Genomic DNA, 23,311 nt, shown 5'->3' with positions numbered 1-23,311 from the left:
TATCGGATAAAATAGCTAAAATATTTAGGAAAAACAATATTAATGTGTCCTTCCGAACGAATCACAATGTCAGTCGAATATGTAATGGCAAAGATCGATTAAATAATTCCGAAAAATCCGGCGTTTATAAACTAAGTTGTGACACTTGTAACGGGGTATATATAGGTCAAACAGGTCGAAATTTCGAAATTAGATTAAAGGAACATATTGCCGCATTTACGAATAATCATCCCGAAAAATCAAACTTCGCGAAACATTTAATTGATACAGGTCACTCACTCGGAAACAATAATAATTTTAATATTTTGCATACATGTGAAAAAGGATTTCGCTTAAATGTGTTAGAGCAATTAGAAATAATAAAACACAAAAATAACAATATGTTTACATTGTTGAATGAACAAACAAATTTAGTCCCATCACCTTTGTTACGTGTCTCTTCCGGGGGTAATACGTCACAACAGCCGACCAATCACAGCGCGTCATTTCATGGGGCGAGGGTATAAAAGAGCGGCTTCCGGCTCATTTGATTCAGTCTCGTGCCAGATTTTGGCGAGACAACACGTCCTGAGGATGCCTCGTGTAGAGGCGAAACACGTGTCGAATTGTTTTAGAGACAAATATTGGCGGAATTAACACTAAAGAAAACTTAAATAATTTGTATAATTATGGATTTCCGCAAAGTAACGCCTTATTCAATAAATTTTTTTTTACAGTATATATATTCTATAAGTATGTATGTTGTCTCACGTGATGAGGTCGAGCGCGGCCTGCCTGATGGCCAGCAGGAACACGACGTTCCCCGCGGCCACCACCACGCGCGTCTCCGAGCTCGCCACCACGGAGATGGCTCGTCGCCCACCGACGACCCACTCGGCCGTCTGCCCCCAGCCGCCGGGGCCGCGACCGATCAGCCGGACGCCCTCGTCTGTCACCTGTGGACGTTACAGCCACGGTAATAATAATGTACCGATAACAAAGAAAAAATAAAAAATATATAAAAACGAACCTATTGAAATTTAAAGAGAGTAATAAAATTGAGGATCAGTGCAATTTCTTTAGTGTCGCCAATCGGAGGCCCACTTAGTATACGTCCTCCGAGAAACTCCGAGCATAGCCCTTTCCATTTCCCTCCGAGCGACCATTAGCTTTACTCATTGCGGTGGGTCAAGACACTGCGTTATTTGGGACCAGAAGATTTTACGGAGCCTTCCAAACGCTGCCCATCCGATTTGGGTTCGACGAGTGACCTCTTTCACGAAATTGGACCTACCTAACTGGATTGTTTGTCCAAGGTAGACGTACTCGTCAACAATTTCGAGAATACAGTTCCCAATTGTTGCGGGAGTAGGTGCGATATGGACATTTGACATGATCTTCGTCTTCTCCATGTTCATTTTGAGACCTACTCCTTGGGAAGCTGTATTGAAGCCATCGAGCATATGGCCTAATTCTTCCATGGTCTTTGCCATGATCACGATTTCTTCAGCGAATCGAAGATGAGTGATGTATTCACCGTTGATATTGATGCCCAGTCCGTTCCAGTCCAGAAGCTTAGACATCTTCCAATGCAGCATCAATGCAAAATCTTCCGCGACATTACATCGCCTTGTTTGACTCCCCGCTGCAGCCGGATAGTCTTGGAAATCTGATCCTGGAGACGGACTGACATGGTGGCGTTTCCATACAAACACTTCAACGCTTCGATATATCATAAAAGGCATTTATTTTCTCAAAATTGCTTCCTTTAGAATTCTTTTTGATGTAATTTCTAATATACTAAACGCTTCGGAAACAAATGGCTGAGAGAGAAGAAGCGGCGCAAAAACTCTCCCAGCATTCTTTTTTTGCGCTCTTTTCAATAAAAATATACAATATTGTACAGTCATAGCTATCGCTATAAAATAATCATAATCTAGTCCCAGGCTGTCCGATCACTTAGATATTCAGCTGTGGAGTAATAGGATTTACGACAGAGCCATTTTTTTTATAAAACATATAAATTTATTTATAGATAATGCCTGAACAGTGGCTGGTACTTTATTATAAAAGTGTGTACATTTACCCTTGAAGCTATTATGTATCTTATGAAGCCTACTAGAATTAGTTACAAGCAATCCCTTATTTCTAGTGTTATAATAATGAAAATCACTATTAAGAGCAAAAAGGTGACGATTTTTGTGAACGTATTTAAAATTTTCATAAATGTTCTGACAATGAACAGCCATAATATTTATTTCATTAAATTTTTCTTTGAGAGACTGTTTATAACCGAGCTGATATACAGTGTGTTTTTTTTAAGTGGGACAGTATGGGGAAATCCTAAAGTATAAGAGATACAGGGAAACTGTCTTAGGAAACATTAGGTACTTTTTTGTGAAAAAAAAAATTGGTATAGTCAAAATTTTGATCAAGTGTGAGTTGTCCCTAAAAATGATAAATTTTGATGAAATTTTTTTTTGACGCACATCTACTCAGTTTCATGAGGGGATCATTTTATTGTATGGGAAGAAAAAAATCGGGACAGCAGAAGTTAGGTAAACAGGTAGTATGGTAGCTTTAGACAAGGCGTTGTGATGTATGTTGTTCAAATGATAATGCACTGCGTCTTTTAAATCTTGTACCGAGTTGTAAGTATCTGCATAAATTCGACCTTTAAGGTACCCCCAAATGAAAAAATCCAAAGGTGTTGAATCGGGTGAACGTGGTGGCGATTTAATAGTAATAGGCCATTTGAGCCCATCCAGCGATCAAGAAAATGTTCATTTAAAAACTGTTTAGTAGCGATACTATTGTGGGCAGGGGCGCCGTATTGTTGGTAGATGATATTATTCAAATTATTTAATTGAATTGCCATATCTACTAAATCCACAGCCATTAATATTTCCTGATATTTTTGACTATTCAATGTTCCATGGTAAATTTTAATGGCAAAGATTTTATTATCTAATATTGCACACCAACAATTAAAGGAAAAGCGGACCAGGTTATGGGTTGACGTAGTTCGGAAGGGGTTTGTACGTGCCCAAAAATGATTATTTTTTCTATTGTACATGCCATTGTTTGAAAAATTGCATTCATCTGTCCAAATAATCCGGCTTGGAAAAGACGGGTTTCTAATCGAGCATGCTACAAACCTTTGGCAAAATGCTAATCTCCGGTCAGTATCTCCTGGAAGCAATGCTTGTACAAGATGACCCTGTATGTTACACTTGTACTTGTAAGCCTTCAATACCTTTCGTACTGTAGATCTATGCACACCGATATTGTTAGCAGCTTCCCTCAATGAGGCTTAGGCTTAGGCTTGGGTAGGCTTCAAAATATCCTAAGATTGCGATAGTTGTAAATTCATTTATTACTGTGGCTCGTCTTTTCCGTTTTAGTGTAAAACAGCCTCCCTTTCTTAAATTTTTCACCAGTTTGTCAAAAATTTTGCGGTTCGGTTGATCGCGGTCCGGATAACGTTCCCGATACCACTGTAACGCATTCAGAGAGCTACGATAATTTACAAAATACGCTACAATTAAATTTACTTTATGCGACTTTGATAATTCCATGACGAAAACTTAACATAATGTTAACTTTAAACAATGAAATATCAAGTAAAATACTGTTTGTTTCAAGAAGTTCCAAATTTAAAATTTGTTTTCTTTTTTAATTAGATTTGTAAGGTAAGCCTTACGTAAATACGTGCTCGCGTAAGAATACCTTAAAGTAATTTAATCCTTTTTAAACCAAATAAGGTGTTCCAAATTCAAATGTAAAACTGGAATAGGCAATATTTTTTTAAATAAAAACCTTGCAGTGGGCAGTGGTAGGCAATTTACACGGGTTGTAATAATGAAAACGATTTTCTTAAATTTGACTAACTTCTGTTGTCCTGATTTTTTTCTTCCCATACAATAAAATGATCCCCTCATGAAACTGAGTAGATGTGCGTCAAAAAAAATTTCATCAAAATTAATCATTTTTAGGGACAACTCACACTTGACCAAAATTTTGACTATACCATTTTTTTTTCACAAAAAAGTACCCAATGTTTCCTAAGACAGTTTCCCTGTATCTCTTATACTTTAGGATTTCCCCATACTGTCCCACTTAAAAAAAACACACTGTATAGCACGAACAGCTTTCTTTTGCAGAGCAAACACTATATCAATGTCAGCAGCATGACCCCACACAAAATACCGTACGTCATGATGCTGTGAAAATAACTGAAGTACACTAATCGAGCGGTCGCAAAATTCGTGTACTCAGAGAATCTTTCTAACGGCATATGCCGCAGAGCTGAGTCTATCTGCTAATTGGGCAATATGTGGACCCCAATGAAGCTTTTAATCTAACGTGATACCCAAAAGTTCCAATCTCTGGTCATTTATAAGTACGTTGGTTGGTGCCTCCGCTGTGTTTGGTGTAATGAACCGTAAATAAACACTTTGTTTTTTTTTACTGTTTAAGTGCAGATTATTGGTCTCAAACCAACGCACTATCTTTGAGAGTGCATTGTTTACCTCGTCATTAACGCTTAATCATCACGTCGCTTCACTTTAAAATTAAGTGAAGTATCATCAGCAAACAATACAATCTCATGGCTATCATTTACCATAAACGGTAGATCGTTAATATATATAAGAAACAAGAAAGAGCCGAAAATAGAACCCTGTGGAACATCTATTCCCACAGGTTTACCCGAAGACCGTTTGCATGTAACTGACATCCGACTATCTGAACTCTTTCGCTTAAATATGATTTTAACAGATTTAGGGGTCTATCTTTCACTCCATAATGCTTTTGTTTTAGGAGAAAAGTTTCATGGTGGACGTAGTCAAATGCTTTGGACAAATCACAAAAAATGCTCGATGCATCCTGTAAATCTTCCCAGGCGTCAAAGATGTGCTCAATGAGTCTAGTACCCGCATTAATTGTTGATAAGCCCCTAGTGAAACCAAATTGATTTTTGTTCATTAATTTACAAAAATGCATCTGTTGTTGAAGCAAAAGTTTTTCAAGAATTTTACTAAAAACAGGCAGCACTGAAATAAGCCCGTCAATTAGCAGGGTCAAAAGAACTGCCCGATTTAAACAAAGGTATAACTTTGCTGTATTTCATTTTTTTTATGGAATAGGAGGACAAGCGAGCGTACGGGTCACCTGGTGTTAAGTGATCACCGCCGCCCACATTCTCTTGCAACGCCAGAGGAATCACAAGAGCGTTGCCGGCCTTTAAGGAAGGTGTACGCGCTTTTTTTGAAGGTACCCATGTCGTATCGTCCCGGAAACACCGCAAAAGGAAGCTCATTCCTCAACTTTGTAGTACGTGGAAGAAAGGTCCTTGAAAACCGCACTGTGGAGGACCGCCACACATCCAGATGGTGAGGATGATATCCTAATTTGTGGCGTGTCGTGCGAAGGTGGAATTTGGCGGCAGGAATCAGGTTGAACAGCTCTTCGGAACACTCCCCGTGATAAATGCGGTAGAAGACACACAATGAAGCGACGTCTCTACGCAACGCCAAGTGATCCAGCCGTTCGCAGAGCACTGGGTCCCCGACAATTCGAGCTGCTCTGCGTTGCACGCGGTCAAATGGATGGAGCTGATACTGGGGTGCGCCAGACCAGAGATGACAGCAATACTCCATGTGTGGCCGGACCTGCGCTTTGTAGAGCGCTAGAATGGGCCGGCTTGAAGTATTGCCGTGCTCTATTGATGACGGCCAGCTTCTTCGAAGCCAATTTGGCTTTGCCCTCCAGATGGCCACGGAATTGGCAATCGCTCGAGATTTCGAGACCCAGTATTCCGATACTAGGCGAGGCTTTAAGGGAAGTGTTATCGAAGAGCGGTGATACGACAAATTGGGTTTTTCATGAGTTCATGAGGTCAGGGAACACACCCTTATCTGTGCATTCATTAAATATTATTGCTAATTCAGGTGCTATAATGTCAAGTATGTATTTTACAATATTTGTCAAATGGCCTCATAGGCCTTTTGTATTTTTTAGATTTATTTATTTGAAGATTTTTATTATATCGCTACCTGTAACATACTTAAAGTTATATACTTAAATCGATGATTAATGTGGCACTTCTGCAGAGACTGAAGCACCACCCTGGTCTTGATCGAATCAAAGACTTTCTCATAGTCCACGAACTCCAAGTATAGTGGCTGGTTATACTCCTCCGTCTTCTGTATAACATGCCGCTGCGTATGTATGTGGTCTATGGTGCTAAAAGCCTTCGTGATAACCCTAGAAAACAGCTTATATATATGGCTCAGAAGTAATATAGGCCTAAGTTATTCAAAATCATTATATCGCCTTTTTTGAAGAACAGCACCACTATACTTCTGTGCCATGCTTGCGGCGTTTTGCCCTCGAGGATGACGGAATTGAATAGCTTCTGGAGGATCTTAAGTACAGGAGTATCACCAGCTCTCAGCAGCTCGGCTGTAATCACATCATCACCTTGTATTTTTAAGCTGTTTTAGGGCCATAACTTCTCGACTTCCCTCAAAAGCTCGGGTTCAGATTAACTACCCTGCCGTCAACGGCGTAAATCACGAGTCAATGACTTGGAGATCTGGGAAGCATCGTCCGGGAACTGAAGGGTAAGTTGGCGTCATACATCCATCAATTTGAAGATTCGGCTGGCCTTGAAGAACTTAGACCATGCCGTTTGAACAGTTGCCACGACTTTGTCACTAAATTCAACTAAGTCATCGAGGCATTCAAAGCGGTTTTGCAATTCGTTTTGAAAGTTTTCCAGGTTTTTGATTACATGCATTTTGTACCCGTGCGAGCACTGTGAGCTCTCTCCAATTTATACCTAAGTCTGGGACCATATGTTGTACTGCAGTGGTTGAAGTGGGAAAGGACAAGTGACTCAGTCAATGAAGTACGTAGTTCCTATTTTAGGTATGGCCTTATTTTATAAAATCGTTTTAGTATATAGAAAGCAGTTCTAATTTTTTTTTAACATGTTCCATACATTTTTGCTCAATGCCTATTACCAGGTCCAAATAACGTGCAGTCTATACATACTCTACTGGTACATCATTTATTTTTACTTTATCGTTGCAGTTAATTATATATTTAATTTGGTATTTTATTCCAAGGGCTTACTTAGATGTTTTTATATATTTGAGGTCAGCAGTAAAAGTTGTGAAAATTATTGGACTTAGCAGAGATACCTGTGGGACACCTCTTATCACAGGCAGCAACTAAGAAAGAAGCTTTTTACTAGCCTCGGACATTCCGATTTCCATAACCAAACTGTGCTACTCTCAACTCATCGCCACTACGTTTGCCCAGTTTTGCGTTGTAAAAACGTTGAAATTAAATTAGCATATTATTTAAATGTTCAGTTAATCAAATAAGATGTAAATTTAAAATAGGTAAACATATACTTAAACTAACCTGTATAATCTGATCATGACAAACATTGCCTGTGAAGAAAGTCTGCTTGTCCGAAACAAATCCTTTGATATCTGTCTCCTCTACTTCCTCACCGCTGAGTGTCAATACTCTGTAAAAAATATCAAACATTCAACATTCACCAGTTTTAGGGAGCTCCTTTGCATATGATGATGGCTAAGTGGGTACCACAGCGGTCCTTTTACTCTTTTTCAGCCGTTTTCAGGAAGCTTACAACCACAACCACAATACAGTTAAAACATAAGGCCAATTAAAAGCTATCACATATGGAAAAACAAAAATTATTTCTAACGATATAAAATTATATCTAACAAAATTTTTTAAAAGTTTTACAATTAAGTTTATAAATAAAGTTTAATCTAGCGCCAACATATAATATTTACTAAGTGCACATCTAGTTCTTTTTATGTTACTAGTAAATAAATCAATTTCAATATTGTCTCAGATAGTGGAAAGTGGATCGATATGTGCCGTACCAGAGATGAAGAGATGCGTTGCTGGCCTTTGAAGTGTTACCTATATGATCGTGAAAGTAGCGAAAAGGACCAGGACACAACCTACAAGAATAAGTGAGCTTAAATAAAAGGGTTGAAGAGAATGGTAAAAATCTGGGATGTATATCTATGTAGTAAGTGTGGGTTAAGATTCATAGAATTCCGAATGCGGTAATACGAGCGCGCTGTGCTCTGAAAGAAAATGTTGTGAAAAGCACTGAGAAAGGAATGATGAAATGGTTTGGACACGTGGAGCGAATGAGTGAGGAAAGAATGACTTATCAAATATATATGGCCAGTGTATGTGGGCAAGACGGTCGCGGGAGACCTCGTAGGACCAAATTGGGGACGTTAGGAAAAAAGGAAAGCTCCGAAACACTCGGAACCGGCGAGCATTTGTAGGATAGAAGCGAGTGGCATTCTGCTGTCTCTGCTTACACTGATGGGAAAAAAGCGTGTGTATATGTGTGTGTGTACATGAAATCCGTAGCAAGCTTAAATCTGTAATCTCTGCTAAACTCCCGGGGAGAAAGTCGTGGTTTAGGTTGATGCCGCTAATATACTATGATGAGTGACCACTCACCTGCTCTGCCCCACAAAGGCTAGCACCAGTGTGTCATGGAAGGTAGAATTGCTCTCCAAGGTAAGGGCCCACATGCCTTTGATACCAGCGAGGTCTATGCTGGCTTGTTCTTGGATGCCGATACCATTTCGTATTATGCGGAGCGAACCCATTTTGTATGCGCCTGCAAACAAACATTTATATTACAGCTATACAATGTAAACTTATGATTGAACATTTACCTACACATCATTTTATCCAGTAGGAGGATCTGATCACATCAGGGCTTATTTCTGCCGTGAAACAGTAATGTTTAAGCATTATTATGTTTCGGTCTGAAGGGCGCCGTAGCTAGTGAAATTACTAGGCAAATGAGACTTATCATCTTAATCATGTCTCAAGGTGACGAATGCCGCTCAGAATATTTTTATTCAGTTTTACAAGAATCCTGAGCGGTACTGCATTATGATGGGCAGGGCTTATCAAATACCATCAGCTGAACGTCCTGTTCGTCTCGTCTCTTATTGTCATAAATAACACTTTTGTTAATCTTGGATAGATTTTTGACTTTGACCATGCTCCTTCATAACCTTTGCCAAACAATAACAATAACAGGAACAAATCAACATAAATATTTATACATTAGATGTAGATGAAATGTTGCCGTCATTATGGAGGTGACTTATAATACAATTTAAATTAAAGTAACGGCCGCGCGGTATGTACACAGGTCGCCGACACGAGCGCCGAGCATTGCCGCAGGCCGAACCACTCGCTGTCGGTTTTTGAGACCGCATCAAAGAAACTTCAGTCGTAAGCTCGCACGCAGTGGGTACATTTGAAGTTTTGGTGAATTGGTTCGAGTGGCGAATACGTAACATTTGACAATTGTCGGTGAAATTGACTATTTTGATGCTAGAAGGTATTGCAGGCTAGAATAGGAGTGTTCAGTTGGCAGAAATCTTACAGTTATTGCTAATTTTGTTTACAAGAGTGGTCTGTCTAACCGCCGCGGGCTAATCAACTTGGACCGCCCGTTTAGTTGCTTTGTACTAAATTATATGAACATATTGGCTGGCGCGGCAAATGAATGTCATTTCGGGTCAAATATGGGTTCGCGCGGCTGCCAACCTATACCCTAAAACGTACAGTAGACGGAGGTGTCATCTGTTTTACGTAGCAGGAATCGATCTCTTGCATAGAGTTTTGACTCACCACAGCACGTGATGAGCTGGTTCTGCCCTTGCCGCTCCAGGTCCACGACGCACATGTCGACGATGGGCGCGAGGCTGGTGAAGCTCTCCATCACCTTTACGTAGTGCGCGGCCTCGTCTCGCGCCGCCGACAGCCGCACCAGGGCGGAGTCACCCAACCTCGAGCCAATGAACACCACACCGTTGTCCAGGTATGTCATACATTCGGGTATCGGGATTTCCCCTGAAAACAGTCTCATTATATATAGTTCTCCACCACGGTGTCTGAAGACGAAGGCTTTCAATCGGCATGTTGCCAGCGATGACTTACTGTACGCAGAGGTGGTCGCTAAGTATATGGGCCTGATGAGAAAGCTCATGGTCACTCAGAGGGCAATGGAGAGGGCTATGCTCGGAGTATCCCTGCGAGATCGAATTAAGATTGCCGGAATACTTTGGATGAGGGCAGCAGACCAGAGGCACAGACGACATCAGACCGTGGGCCAGTTAAAAATTTGTTTTTCCCAGTACATGTCAGAAATAAATAGTATTACATCATTATCATAATCTCTGTGATGCGATCGTTTTGTGAATTGCTATGATTGTTATTCAGCAGATCTAATATAGGTTTACCATCTGCTCCATTATCTGCTGTTACGCAACAAAAAAAAATGAAATGGAAACACCGCGCAAGGATGTTCATTACAATCTTTGTGGAAGTTCCCAGAAAAGGGCACTTTGGAGGTTCTATACATCCATATCATAGTGTACAGAAAGCTAACAGTGAGCCGTCGACAACGCACGGCGTACTCCAGCTTATAGGATTGTCACAAATCCTTAAATAATTTTAACAAAAAAGCTATATGCACATGGCTTGGTCTTAAATTCAGGCTCAAATGCTGAAACTTTTTGTTGCTAGCCCAAATGGTGTTTCCAGTAATAGGAGTAAAAATCGACATCAATTCTGTTTCTAAGTGATGAAGTATAATACACAAAATCATATGCGGGATGACGAGTTGTACACACGGTGTCTCTCACAGCTCCCATCCCTGGTCTACCCGCATCTCACCCCTCACACCCCACAGGAATGCCCTGTTTGGCCGGTTCGTCAGACGACTGTTGCTTGACTTATAGACTGTGTCGTGTGGAACGAACATGAAATTCGGCTGAAGAAATCAAGTCGATATGGTGTTCGAAACACTCCCTTTGATGAATGCGGTAGAAAACATATATGAGGCGATACACAATGCATCCACGATAATTTTTATTTATACAGTTTTTTATTTATTTTTATGAAACATTCGATATTTAAAACGCGTTAACTTTGAATATACTTTATAAATCAGATGCAGGTCCTTATTTGTTATGTTTATTCTTCTTGCAAGCTCTACTTCTTTCAAACATATCGTAGATGCTTGGTATTGATGGATAAGAGCTAATTAGAATCGTAACAACACAATTGTTTATTATTTCCAAAGGTTATTGCTGAAATGAATTAGCAGGAACAATTATACATCTCACCATACATTATAATAAATTCTACATAATATATAATAATTATGCAATTTATAGTGCAGAATATGTCACATTTCTTCTACCAATCTATGTTATAAGAAAACATCTTACCCAACAGTTCCACCTTCAGATCCTTTACAGCCTGGACGTCATCAACTCTTTCATGTAATTCTAGCAGCAACATGAAGAGTCTGCCTGATATGTCACCAAGTAAGTACCGGAGGCCTTTAGTGTCAACTCGGCAGTAGCAGTTTATTGGAGTGAGCTGGAATGTATACACATTATAACATCAAGAAACAGCAGTGTTGCTTTGTAGCTTGGTACCCTTCATTAAGATATTAACGTATTGATTTTATTTTATGGAAAAAGAGGACAAACGAGCGTACGGGTCAACTATTGTTAAGTGATCACCGCCGCCCACATTCTCTCGCAAACACCAGAGGAATCACAGGAACGTTGCTGGCCTTTAAGGAAGGTCTACGCGCTTTGTTTACCCATGTCGTATCGTTCCGGAAACATCACAAAAGGAAGCTCATTCCACTGCTTTGACGTACGTGGAAGAAAGTTCCTTGAAAACCGCATTATGGAGAACCGCCACACATCCAGATCCTATCTACTAAGCTAGAGGTCCCGGGTTCGAATCCCGGTAGGTGTAAGCATTCATATGATGAATATGGATGTTTGTTTCCGAGTCATGGATGTTTAAATGTATTTATGTATGTTTAAGTATATTGTATTAAATATATCATTGTCTTTGTGCAGAACAACGTCTCGTCAATATAATAATCATATTTACTTTCGAGCGCGTGAGTCAACATCACATATCGTAATTGAAAAGTAAGCTCCGTATTGGCTGGATACTAACGATATCCACCCGTACTTGAGCCCAAGTAGTATGTCCGCTCACGTTTTCAGTATTGTAGCTATTATTATTATCATTAGTTGTTAATTTTAACATAATCTTATGATTTCAATTGTTTTATATAGATTCCTGTTTTTATTGTATGAATTACAGTTCTTAATTGTTGCTGCATACTAACCATTAGAATAATAAATAATTGTTAATATTACTTTCTACAGCGATAGAAATTACTTTATTGTTCTCTAAAGGTTTTATAGTGTTTATATAGTAAATATAATTGTTAAATAAAGGTTCAAACCACTATTAGATAGTAAAACTAGGAATAGAATGATAGAATACTTGAAATAATAATAATACCCGTGTACGATACAGTTACTAATTAGTATATACACCTAATAATTATGTTAGTACTGTAAATAATGTTTAATTAGATAAATATTATATTTATAGTTTATAAATGTAAATAGATAAATAACGTAAACAATAAAACATTGTGCGGTATGCGGGGGATGACGCTTTCTCTGATTGGTTAATCGTTCGAAGCCCGGCGAGGCAGCCAATCAGAGAGCCGGACGCTCGGGCGAGATTGCTATAAAACGCCATAGAACCGAGAAAAGTCATCCAGGGAGATTCCGCTACCTGCGCTTGAACGGACGAGACGTGTTTGCGCGCTGGTTTTTGCTGAAATTATTATTACAATTCCGAGTTTTATTAATTACACGCGCCCCTTTGGCGCGCTTTTTAACGGTTTCGAAGCAGTTTATTAATTAGTGTGTTGAACTTTGTGTCGCAGGACATGAAGAGGGGCTGCCCTAGCCCCGGTGAGCAATCCGCGGCGAAGGTGATCGCCGAAATGGACATGGACAGCCCGGCCTCGCCGCCGGAGCAGGAGTCCGGCCAGCGGCTGCACGGCGGCCTGCCGGACTGGATCGCCGTGACGCGGCGTCGTGCGGCCAAGCCGCGCCCGGACAACGGACGCCCCAAGCCGTTGGCGACGGCCAACGTATTTAAGCCGCTCCCGGTACAGGAGACACCGGGAGCCAAGGTAACGGCCAAGCCCTCACAGGCGAGGCCGACTCCAATAGTTATCTCTAAGGAGAACTTCGATTTCGAAAGATGCCGAGCGGCGCTTATCGCCGCGGGCATTAAAAATTTTAATTTTAACATCCAGCCACATATGGCACAGCTGTCCTGCAAGACTAAGGCCGATAAAGAATCGGCCCTTGCAGCGCTCAAAGGTGTGGAACGTTTGCAGTTCCACACATACACGGATAAGGACGACAGAGCTCACATCTCTAGTCGTCCAAGGGCTGTACTACAGCTCCGCAGAGGAGCTAGGTAGTGCACTCCTAGAACTGGGGTTCAAACCCACGAAAGTTGTCGCCTTCAAGGGCGATGCACTGGTACCAAGGTACCAAGTGACGCTCCCGAAGAGCACTGATATCGGTGCCTTCAGGAAAATTAAATATATTTGCCACCAATCGGTGCGAATCTACAAATACAAACCAAATAATAAATACGGCACCATGTGTTCCAGGTGCCAGACTTTTGGACATGCAGAACGGAACTGCAACCGGGCCGCCCGCTGCGTCAAGTGCACGGGAGCCCACCTCACAGCGGAGTGCGACCGGAAGGAGGAGGCTCCAGTCCGGTGCTGCAACTGCGGCGGAGAGCACGCGGCCTCGTACCGCCAGTGCCCCCAACGCCGCATCTACCTTGCGGCCGTCAAGGAGCGCTTCCAGACCCGCCAAAGCGCACCACCCCAGCCCCGCATGTTCAAATCGAACATGGCGAACGGCCGCGGGTGGAACTCAGTTATGACAGGGAACGCCCCGTCACCGTCAGGCCTTCAGCCACAGGGCCTTCAGCCACCCACAACGCGGTCCACTGCCGGACCGCCGCCCCTCACGGGCACCCAGTCCGGAAGACAAATCTTCCCAGGCCTTAGGCCCACTGGCCCTATGCCAGGTGGCTTTAAAAGAGTCGAGACAGACTCAGCCGCCTTTAAAACAACCGAAGAGCCAGACTCGGAGGAAATGTCAACACATGAAATTATAAAATTAATTAAAATCGCAGGTCAGCTGAAGCCTCTGCTCCGCCGTAGCATGAGCTACGAGGAGCAAATCATCACAGTATTCGAGTTCCTGAGCATCCATGGATGAAGAGACGGCGACCCCTCCCCCGACTGGCACTGCTCGTCCTCTACGAGTAGCGTCGCTTAACATAAACGGTATTGTGAGTAGGAAAAGAGAACTCATACATTTCCTAGGTACACACAACATCGACATTACACTCATACAAGAAACACACCTCGTTCCCGCACGACGTTTTTCAATTCCCGGTTACACCTGCTACAGACGTGACGGACAGACAGACAACCGCGCCCGAGGTGGCGTCGCAATTTTTGTCAAGTCAAATATATCGCATCATTCACTCCCACCGGTGGAGCATGATATATGCGATATAATTGCAATTAGATTAGAGTCTCACCGCGGACAGACACCCATCACAATAGTTAACTTTTATTGCCCTAAGCAAGACAGTAGAATCACGACAGCCATCGCAAAAGCTCTCTCTCTCGGCAACACCGTCATCTGTTCCGGAGATTTTAACGCCCGCCATAGACACTGGGATTGCAATCGAGCAAATTCCAATGGATCGCGTCTTTTTAATCACTTTGCAGGTCACGAATATAATATTTTAATTCCGGACAAAGCGACCCACCTCCCCTCCAACCCTAGGCACTCTGCCGCTAAATTACAACTCACCCTTGCCAAAAATATCACAAACGTTACAGACCCACTGATTTATGACGTTATCTTTAAATTATTACATCATATTTTTATGTTCTCATGTAAGTGACAATATTATGTTTTTAATGAGAAATAAATATCTTTAAACGTATCTCGGACCATTGTCCCATTATTTTCGAAATTAATAGCCTCATCCCGCGCATCTCGCGACCTATCTTTAAATACGGTAATGCTAAATGGGACACTTATAAAAAACATATTAACGAAGCCCTCCCCTCCCCCGGCTCCTTAAAATTACACCGACCCGAATTAGTGGACAACGCCATACAAACACTGACTGACGCTATAATCAAAGCCCGTAACGCCAACATCCCGACGTTCACACCGAAACAAACAAACAAACTTCCACACGACATAACAAGACTTATCAAACTAAAAAACCAATACCGACATCACGCACAGAGACTTCATACGCGTCGGTTTAACACGATTATTAATTCACTTCAAAACCAAATATCTTTTAAAATAAAATCTCTCACTTCCAACGAATGGAACAAAAAGCTCGAATCGCTTGACACCCGCGACAATTCCCTCTGGCAGTTCGCGAGACGCCTTAAAAACGTACACACCCCTCTACCCTGCTTCAGCACCCCCTCGGGCCCCGCCCGGTCGGCGCTGATAAGGCCGAGGCCCTAGGAACACACTTTGAGCGACAGCATAGACTCACCGTGGATCTGAGCGACCCCGACACTGAACGCGAGGTGTCGCGGTCTCTAGACCACCTTTACAAAATAAACGGACCGACCGCACCTACGCCAGTTGTACCTCGCGAAGTCAAATTAATTTTAAAAACCTGTAAACCGCGAAGAGCCCCCGGGCACGACGACATACAGAACATACTTCTAAAACACCTCCCTTCAAAAGCAATAGACACCTTAGTTAATATATTTAATGCGTGCCTCCGTCTTACCTATTTTCCCTCGTCCTCGAAAATAGCAGTAATCACCGCGATACACAAACCGGGAAAAGACCCCACCTCCCCCGCGAACTACAGACCAATTAGTTTACTTTGCACACAAAGTAAAATATTAGAAATTTTAATTAATAACAGAATAAACTCACTTATAGAATCAAACCTACCTGAGGAACAATTCGGTTTCCGAAGGTCACACGCGACTACTCACCAACTGGCGAGTGTAGTCGAACATATAACACACCAATTTAACTTGAGACACCAGACTGGTATGGTTTAACTCGACCTTGAGAAAGCCTTCGATACCGTCTGGCATGATGCCTAAGTTCACAAATTATTCGAAGCACAAGTCCCCTTTGAATATTGTAGAATAATAAAATCATTCCTTACGAATAGATTTCTTAGAGTTAGAGTCAAAAATAGTTAATCCCCCACACATCCAGTAGTAGCAGGTGCTCCACAGGGCTCCATCATCTCACTGAGGGCATTTTTACTCTATATGAGAGACATCCCAAAACCTCCGAACACGGTCCTCGCCCTGTACGCTGATGACACAGCTTATCTGTGCAGCAGTAAGAACATCAAATCTATAGTCTCCCACCTGAATACAGCCCTACATTGTGTAAGCAACTACTTCTCTAAGTGGAAGCTTAAAATCAATGACACAAAGACCGAGGCGGTTCTTTTCTCATACAAAACTTCCCGTAAACTCAACATCTCTTTAAAGCCACATATTAATAACCACCCGGTGGAATGGCAGTCACAGGCTAAATACCTAGGACTTATCCTCGACCGGAAAATTTCCTTCACGCCTCATATTAATTACGCCCGCTCTAAGGCACTTACTGCCTTGAGCCTGTTGAGACCCATTTTCTATAGGAATTCCACTCTCTCAACTAGTAACAAGCGTCTACTATACCAGTCCTACATACGCCCGGTCATGACATACGCAAGTCCGGTATGGATTAACACAAATCAAAACAATTATCGTAAACTAGAAACTGTGCAAAATAGATCCCTTAAAACCATCTACCGGACCCACCCGCGTACAAATCTTAAACGACTTCATGTAAAGAAAAACATCCCAACACTAGAACAACACATACAAGAGATATCTCATAGCTTCTACAGAGCACTACGCCGACGTCCCGAAGGACGGAATAAACCCCGCCCTCCGGTCGACTTGTAGTCGTAAGTCACTCACAGAGTACTGCCTCAGCATAAAACGTTATAAACATGCATTACCACATCACAACTGCTTAGAGCTCACAGAACACTAGCGTATACACACACACACACTCACGCACAGAGTTCTAGCTAGGTCTGAATAAATGTAAAACCAATATATTGTAAATTGGTTTAGTTATAAGAATTAAATAACGGCGAAAACTGGCCTCCTATTCCCTCTCCCTCCTTCCCTTTCCTAAGATCCCCCCCCTCCCCACACCCCTCTTATATTTATATATTATATATGTATGTATACATATCTATGTATTTATTTACCTTAGTTTCTAAGTTAGTTTTAAGTTCTAGTCATTAGTCTTAAGTTAGGTTAAGTGATAGGTTACGATTAATATTACGTTATATCAATAGCAAATAGCCAGGATTTCCCAGTTTCCTGGATTCCCCCCCCCCCCCCCCCACAAACCTCATGTATTAGTTTTTTAAGCATAATAAAGTTTTATCCCTCAATACGTAGATAGGGTTGTAGAAATAAGTTTTCTGATACCTACATATATAAGGCTTAATTGTAAATTGCTTTAATAAGTAGATTTAAGTAGTTTTGTATATATACTTTAAGATCAAATATAGAAATTTGGAATTTGAATTTTTTTTTTAAAAGTCATCCAGTACCGCAGTACCACTAGAACAAGAAACAAACAAGGAACAAGGAATAAAAGAAACTCTCAAGAAGTACCCAGCAGTTTTATTACTACGAGGAACCCCTGCCCCTGCGGCGACCGACCTCTGCGGTGACCTACCCCTGCGGCGACCTACGTGTGCGGCAGCGAGAAAGCCTGCGACAACCTACTCCGGCGGGTGGGAACTACCTACCCTCTTCGTCTTCAACCCAGTGAGGTCAATTCCAGCAATAGTCAAGTGTGCATGCTGCACAGTCTTGTAACCCATAACACAAGCTATATATGCTTAACTTGGGGCAAGATAATTTGTGTAAGAAATGTGTCAATATTATTATATATCCTAATTTGTGGTGGGTCGTGCAAAGGTGGGTGCGTGCAGCGGCAGGAATACGGTGAAACTGCTCTTTGGAACAGTCCCCGTGATAAATGCGGTAGGAGACGTGAACACGTTAAGTAATATTGTACTAGTGATACTGAAATGTATTGCTTTTCAAACAACTTCAATCTAATTTAATAGAAAATTGATTGATAATTGCGAGAGGTTCACATGATTAGAATGCGGCACTGCATTCAGGATTCTTATTTTTTATATAATCTTTTTAATATTGACACACTTTTATACCAATTATCTTGCCCCAAACTAGGCAGAGCCTGAATTATAGATGCAAGACAACGATATATATACGACAACGACGATATAGATATTTACTTAAATACATAGAAACATCCATGACTACGCTATAAGCAAACATCCATATTCATCATAATGTTTGTACCTACCGGGATTCGAACCAGGGACCTAGCCCCGTAGGCAGGGTCACTAACCACTGGACTTAAGATTCTACCCACCTATGTCGACATTAAAAAATAAAATAGTTATCTGATGGCGTACTCACCACATAATACATACCAGTAACATCTAGCCTAGGTTTATTTGAAACGACATTTGTTCACGAAGTAGAGTAAAAGGCACATACTTAGGTATGTGCCTGGTATTTCAATATTAACATTAAATTATTATTTAAATTTTAAAAGAAGACAACTCTAACATCGTCAGAAGAGTAGATTTACGCGATACAAAGGAAGGAGGAAGCGCATATAATTATATCGCTAAGGGCTCTGATTGCACTGAATTGTATCGAGGGAAGATTCCCTATTTATCAATTGATTTTGCGGAGTTAACCTTCTGTATTTGTACTATTATGTATTCTGTGGCATTACAGCCGAAAGAATACTTGATTAACATAAGGCAACCAATACATTAGGAGGCTTATGAATTATGTTTTTAATTTAAATAAATAAAATACAACCTTTATTTGTGGCGGCGCAACAGCCACATAACTCTGCCCATCATGATATACAATAGATTCTTGTCCAATTACGATAGCACCACCTGTTCAATATAAAATAAATATGTTTAAATGAGTGATCATTCAAATTCATACATTTTTATTCATAATGGGATTTTAAATCACTTAATGAACATCAAAACCTACCCCCGTTTAGAAAATATATGCCAAGGTTGTGACGAGAGATCTCCTTTTTTTTACAATAGAATATCATTTGTTTAATATTAATTGATTAAATAGCCGAGTGTGGTTGCTTCATTGCTAAGGTTGGTTATTGGTTAAGAATATCATTTCTATTAGCGTCAAGGTTTCACTATATAGTAATACCCCGACTTACGCAAGCCCACCATGCACTATCCACCACCTTCGCACGACACGCCACAAGTTAGGATATCATCGCCACCATCTGGATGTGTGGCGGTCCTCCACAGTGCGGTTTTCAAGGAGCTTTCTTCCTCGTACTACGAAGCTGTGGAATGTGCTTCCTTGGGCGGTATTTCCGGGACGATACGACATGGGTACAAATTGTAAATAAATAATAAACAATATAATGAAAATAATAGAATTCTAATAAATTTGACTCAAAGGACTTACCTAAAGGACTAGGAACTGGTATAAGTATTGAGGCTTCCGTTTCCACATTGTCTTGTTTCCAGGGTATCTTCATAAACTCTTTATCTCTCAAATTTATTTCATGTGTCTGGAAAACATATGTTAATAATTTATAATAGTAAATATAATAAATAGAAACTATAATATATAATAAATATATATCTCGGAGATTTATTTGGATTTTAAATCGGGCATCACGGTGTTGGTATCCTCCATGTTGTTTTAAGTCAGTGCGCACAACCGGCGCGGGCGCTAGCTTGAAGACGAATGCGACTTCATAATGAGCGCTCTGCTGATGGACAGTAATAACTAACTTCAATCATGTCACCGACACTGACGTACACAGTGACAACTTCAAAGACACTTTGAAAGATGACATTCGCCATCAGTTCAGCCCAACACACAGAGTAGAATATAATCATACAGGCCATATTACTTTTATATTCTAATTCTCCGACATACATATAGTATAATAATATAATATTGACACACTTTATACACAAATTATCTTGCCCCAAATTAGGCATATAATATAGCCTGTGTTATGGGTTGCAAAACAACAATACATTTAATACAATATACTTACTTAAACATACATAAATACATATAAACTTACATAAATACATTTAAACATCCATGACTCGGAAACAAACATCAATATTCATCATATAAATGCTTGCACCTACCGGGATTCGAACCTGGGACCTAAATGGGTGCAGAAATGTAAACTTAAATGTGTAGGTAAATTTTTAAGACAAAATAGGGCGTGTAGCCATTTTGTTCAAAAATTTTGAGGTGCTTTTTTAATTAATAAATAAATTAATAATTAGATATCTTACTTATTGACCAGTCTGTACACCCACAGTATAGTAAGTACCTCATTGGTTAGGATCATGATACAAGTATAAAGTAAATATTAGTACCGACATATAAATAATACTTAAAACTCACTTTTATATGCCTTCCATTGAGATCCTGATGTATTAAAATTAATGTGGGATTGGCACAACCATGTAAAAATTCCAAATCATAAACATTTAACTCTTCCAACCTACAAATTAACACAATTACTTATTTAAATCTTGTGTTTGTAAACATGTTGTAATTTATGGTTCATACCAACACATCACATATAAAGGGGTGTTTTATTCATTGTGTCATTCAGTAATAGAGAATATTCAGTGTGATATGATGACAAGAGATACAGCTAGTACTTACTGTGTTATTAATAAATGCAATGTAAAGTTATTCCAAATTTAAAACAGACATGATAGGGAGAAGTAATTTTAAACTTGGAGTAACTTTACAGTTTGTGTTATTGTTGATCACTAATAGTGTGTATGACACTTCTGATACCTAGTTACAAGTATATTACTTGACTGCTGTGCTGTGTTATAATTATGACTGACATTCTCAAACCCTGTACTGATGACATATATAATATTAACTATTATTCTCCTTAGTACTTGCCTTAATGTAGCTGCTTTTAATTCAGTAGAGTCTTTATCAAGAGGTATAATCTTGAAGAGTCCATCATAAAGCCTCAGGCCTATAACTCTTGCTTGTGGGTCAATTACTGTCAATATGCCATTCTCGGAGGGTTTGCCAATCCTGTCTGATACATTCCCATGAGCTCTGGTTACCACTTCTAGTTCACCGTCTGGCCCAGTTCTCCACTCTAGTATCATAGCATTGTAGCGTGCCGTTAATATAAACACTAAATCTTTGCTCTCATACTGAAATTGAAGATAATATGGAATATATAGATAGTGAAAAGAAAATAATAAATTATAAGGGCCACATGATTTCCCTCATTCATGGTATTTTTTTTTTTATGAAAATAAGGGAGGAGACGAGCCAGACGTTCAGCTGATGGTAATTGATACGCCCTGTCCATTACAATGCAGTGCCGCTCAGGATTCTTGAAAGACCCAAAAGAGCGGCACTACAACTGCGTTCGTCACCTTGAGACATAAGTTGTTAAGTCTCATTTGCCCAGTAATTTCACTAGCTACGGCGCCTTTCAGACCGAAAAACAGTAATGCTTACATATTACAGCTTCACAGCAGAAATAGGCGCCGATGTGGTACCCATAATCTAGCCGGCATCCTGTGCAAAGGAGCCTCCTACTTTTATTATATTAATTTTTTTATATTAATTGTTGTTTAGATGCTTTCACATATAATGGTATACATAATATGTGAAAGCATCTAAACAACAATTTACAATAATGACACAGTTTCAATTATTTAAGTACCTATGGTCTAAAGGGTACTTATTTATATCACATACATCAAGTTGACTGAATGATGACACATCATGTGATATGCTCATTAAATTTTATCTACATAAACTTACATTTAATTAGAATTTCATAGTGGGGAACACATTCTAATGTTAATTATTAAGTGGACGGTAAGTTATACCATGATGAAATAGACTACTACTAGTCTACCTATTGTGATGTATGTACTTAAAGGTAGTATATCATAATGTATAGAATTGTAGATCACACTTGACGCTACTCACAAAATGTAGTGATTATATTCTCTTTGCCAGTCACAATTAAACCTTGTTACGGAGGGACATGACTTATTTACTACTACCCGATATTTTTCACTTATAACATTAGAAACTTTACTTACCGGAGGCCTGAATAGTTTCATTTTGGCAACTCTTCCATATAGTCCCACTTCTTTCATTGGATGCAAGCCCTCAGGAGTCACCAAATACATTTCTAGCCGTGATACCTTTGCAACCAGCAAATTTAAATCGGTAGGTGAAGTAAAGTTTCCTAATGAAATAAACAAATTTGATTTATTCATGACTTTTGCACAGCAAGTGCAAAGCGGCAAATCGCAACTGCGCACTAGTATATTATTGTACATAAAATGATTAGAAAAACTGGAACTGTAATTTATAACATGTTATAAATTAATGTGAGGCACCTTATTAGAAATATTTGAGAAGAAGCAGTTTACAAATGCTGTATGAAAGCTCGATGATATTATAACCTCTATGCGTGTGTTATGAATGTTTTTACCTGTTATACATGCTGTAACCGCTGTAGGTTTTTGAGCTGTTACTACATAGTGGTAAGCCATGGCTTCAGTTTCCAATTTTATTATATATCTAGCGGAGTTTCAATTTTTTTTTATTAAAAACGCTCCTCATTTATTAACGTAAAATTTATTTTTAAACAAATGTTGCATTCAACTACTTTGACATTTGCAATTTGACAGCTTTTGTCAAACATGATCGATGAATGATGTTCCAAACGTCCAAAAGTACAGGTAGGTACTCTGTGATAACGATACAATGGGTAGGATTTTAAAAATAAAACTACTCTTTTTTTTATAATTTATTGCTTGACCATGTATGTTCGTCTTTCATGCGGATTAAGAGAGTACCTAGTAGATAATATAAAGTATTACTTATCACATCATAATAGTTACTGTACTTAACAGAAGACTTATCCGTTTTCAGCTGGAAAATCAATTGATAAAAATTTAGTCGGTAGTGATTTGCGATCTGAATCCGGCATAATATGGGTTCGGCTGATAAGCATTTGCCCTTAATACTAAAATGTATTTACTTCCTCTAAAAAAAACTTGACTATAACCATGGACATAGAATATACAAGCGTATAGACGTCCCGACAGCCCGATAATGATAATAACTTTTCATTTGTCATTAACTGCGTTA

General features: G+C 39.9%; 1 protein-coding gene across 2 annotated transcripts in view; it reads right to left on the bottom strand.

The window, feature by feature from the left end:
• LOC126979694 (DNA damage-binding protein 1) overlaps positions 1–22,820 on the bottom strand; it is a 54,259-nt gene extending 31,439 nt beyond the window's left edge. Inside the window, exons 1-11 of one of the 2 annotated variants that reach the window (XM_050829148.1) lie at positions 22,650–22,818; positions 22,252–22,400; positions 21,077–21,342; positions 20,558–20,657; positions 19,589–19,694; positions 18,956–19,038; positions 11,307–11,460; positions 9,703–9,924; positions 8,509–8,671; positions 7,414–7,522; positions 751–935 (exon numbers count right to left, since the gene is read on the bottom strand). In XM_050829148.1, coding sequence (XP_050685105.1) covers positions 751–935; positions 7,414–7,522; positions 8,509–8,671; positions 9,703–9,924; positions 11,307–11,460; positions 18,956–19,038; positions 19,589–19,694; positions 20,558–20,657; positions 21,077–21,342; positions 22,252–22,400; positions 22,650–22,710 — 1,598 coding nt within the window. In that variant the 5' untranslated portion in view covers positions 22,711–22,818. Of the gene's footprint in view, positions 1–750; positions 936–6,417; positions 6,445–7,413; positions 7,523–8,508; positions 8,672–9,702; positions 9,925–11,306; positions 11,461–18,955; positions 19,039–19,588; positions 19,695–20,557; positions 20,658–21,076; positions 21,343–22,251; positions 22,401–22,649 lie in introns of those variants that run through there. The other variant, XM_050829149.1, reaches the window with a different exon arrangement.
• Between the last annotated feature and the right edge of the window lie 491 nt (positions 22,821–23,311).

Source organism: Leptidea sinapis, chromosome 4 (assembly GCF_905404315.1).
Source record: "Leptidea sinapis chromosome 4, ilLepSina1.1, whole genome shotgun sequence".
Lineage (NCBI taxonomy): Eukaryota > Metazoa > Arthropoda > Insecta > Lepidoptera > Pieridae > Leptidea > Leptidea sinapis.
This window is presented reverse-complemented; position numbering and strand designations above follow the sequence as displayed.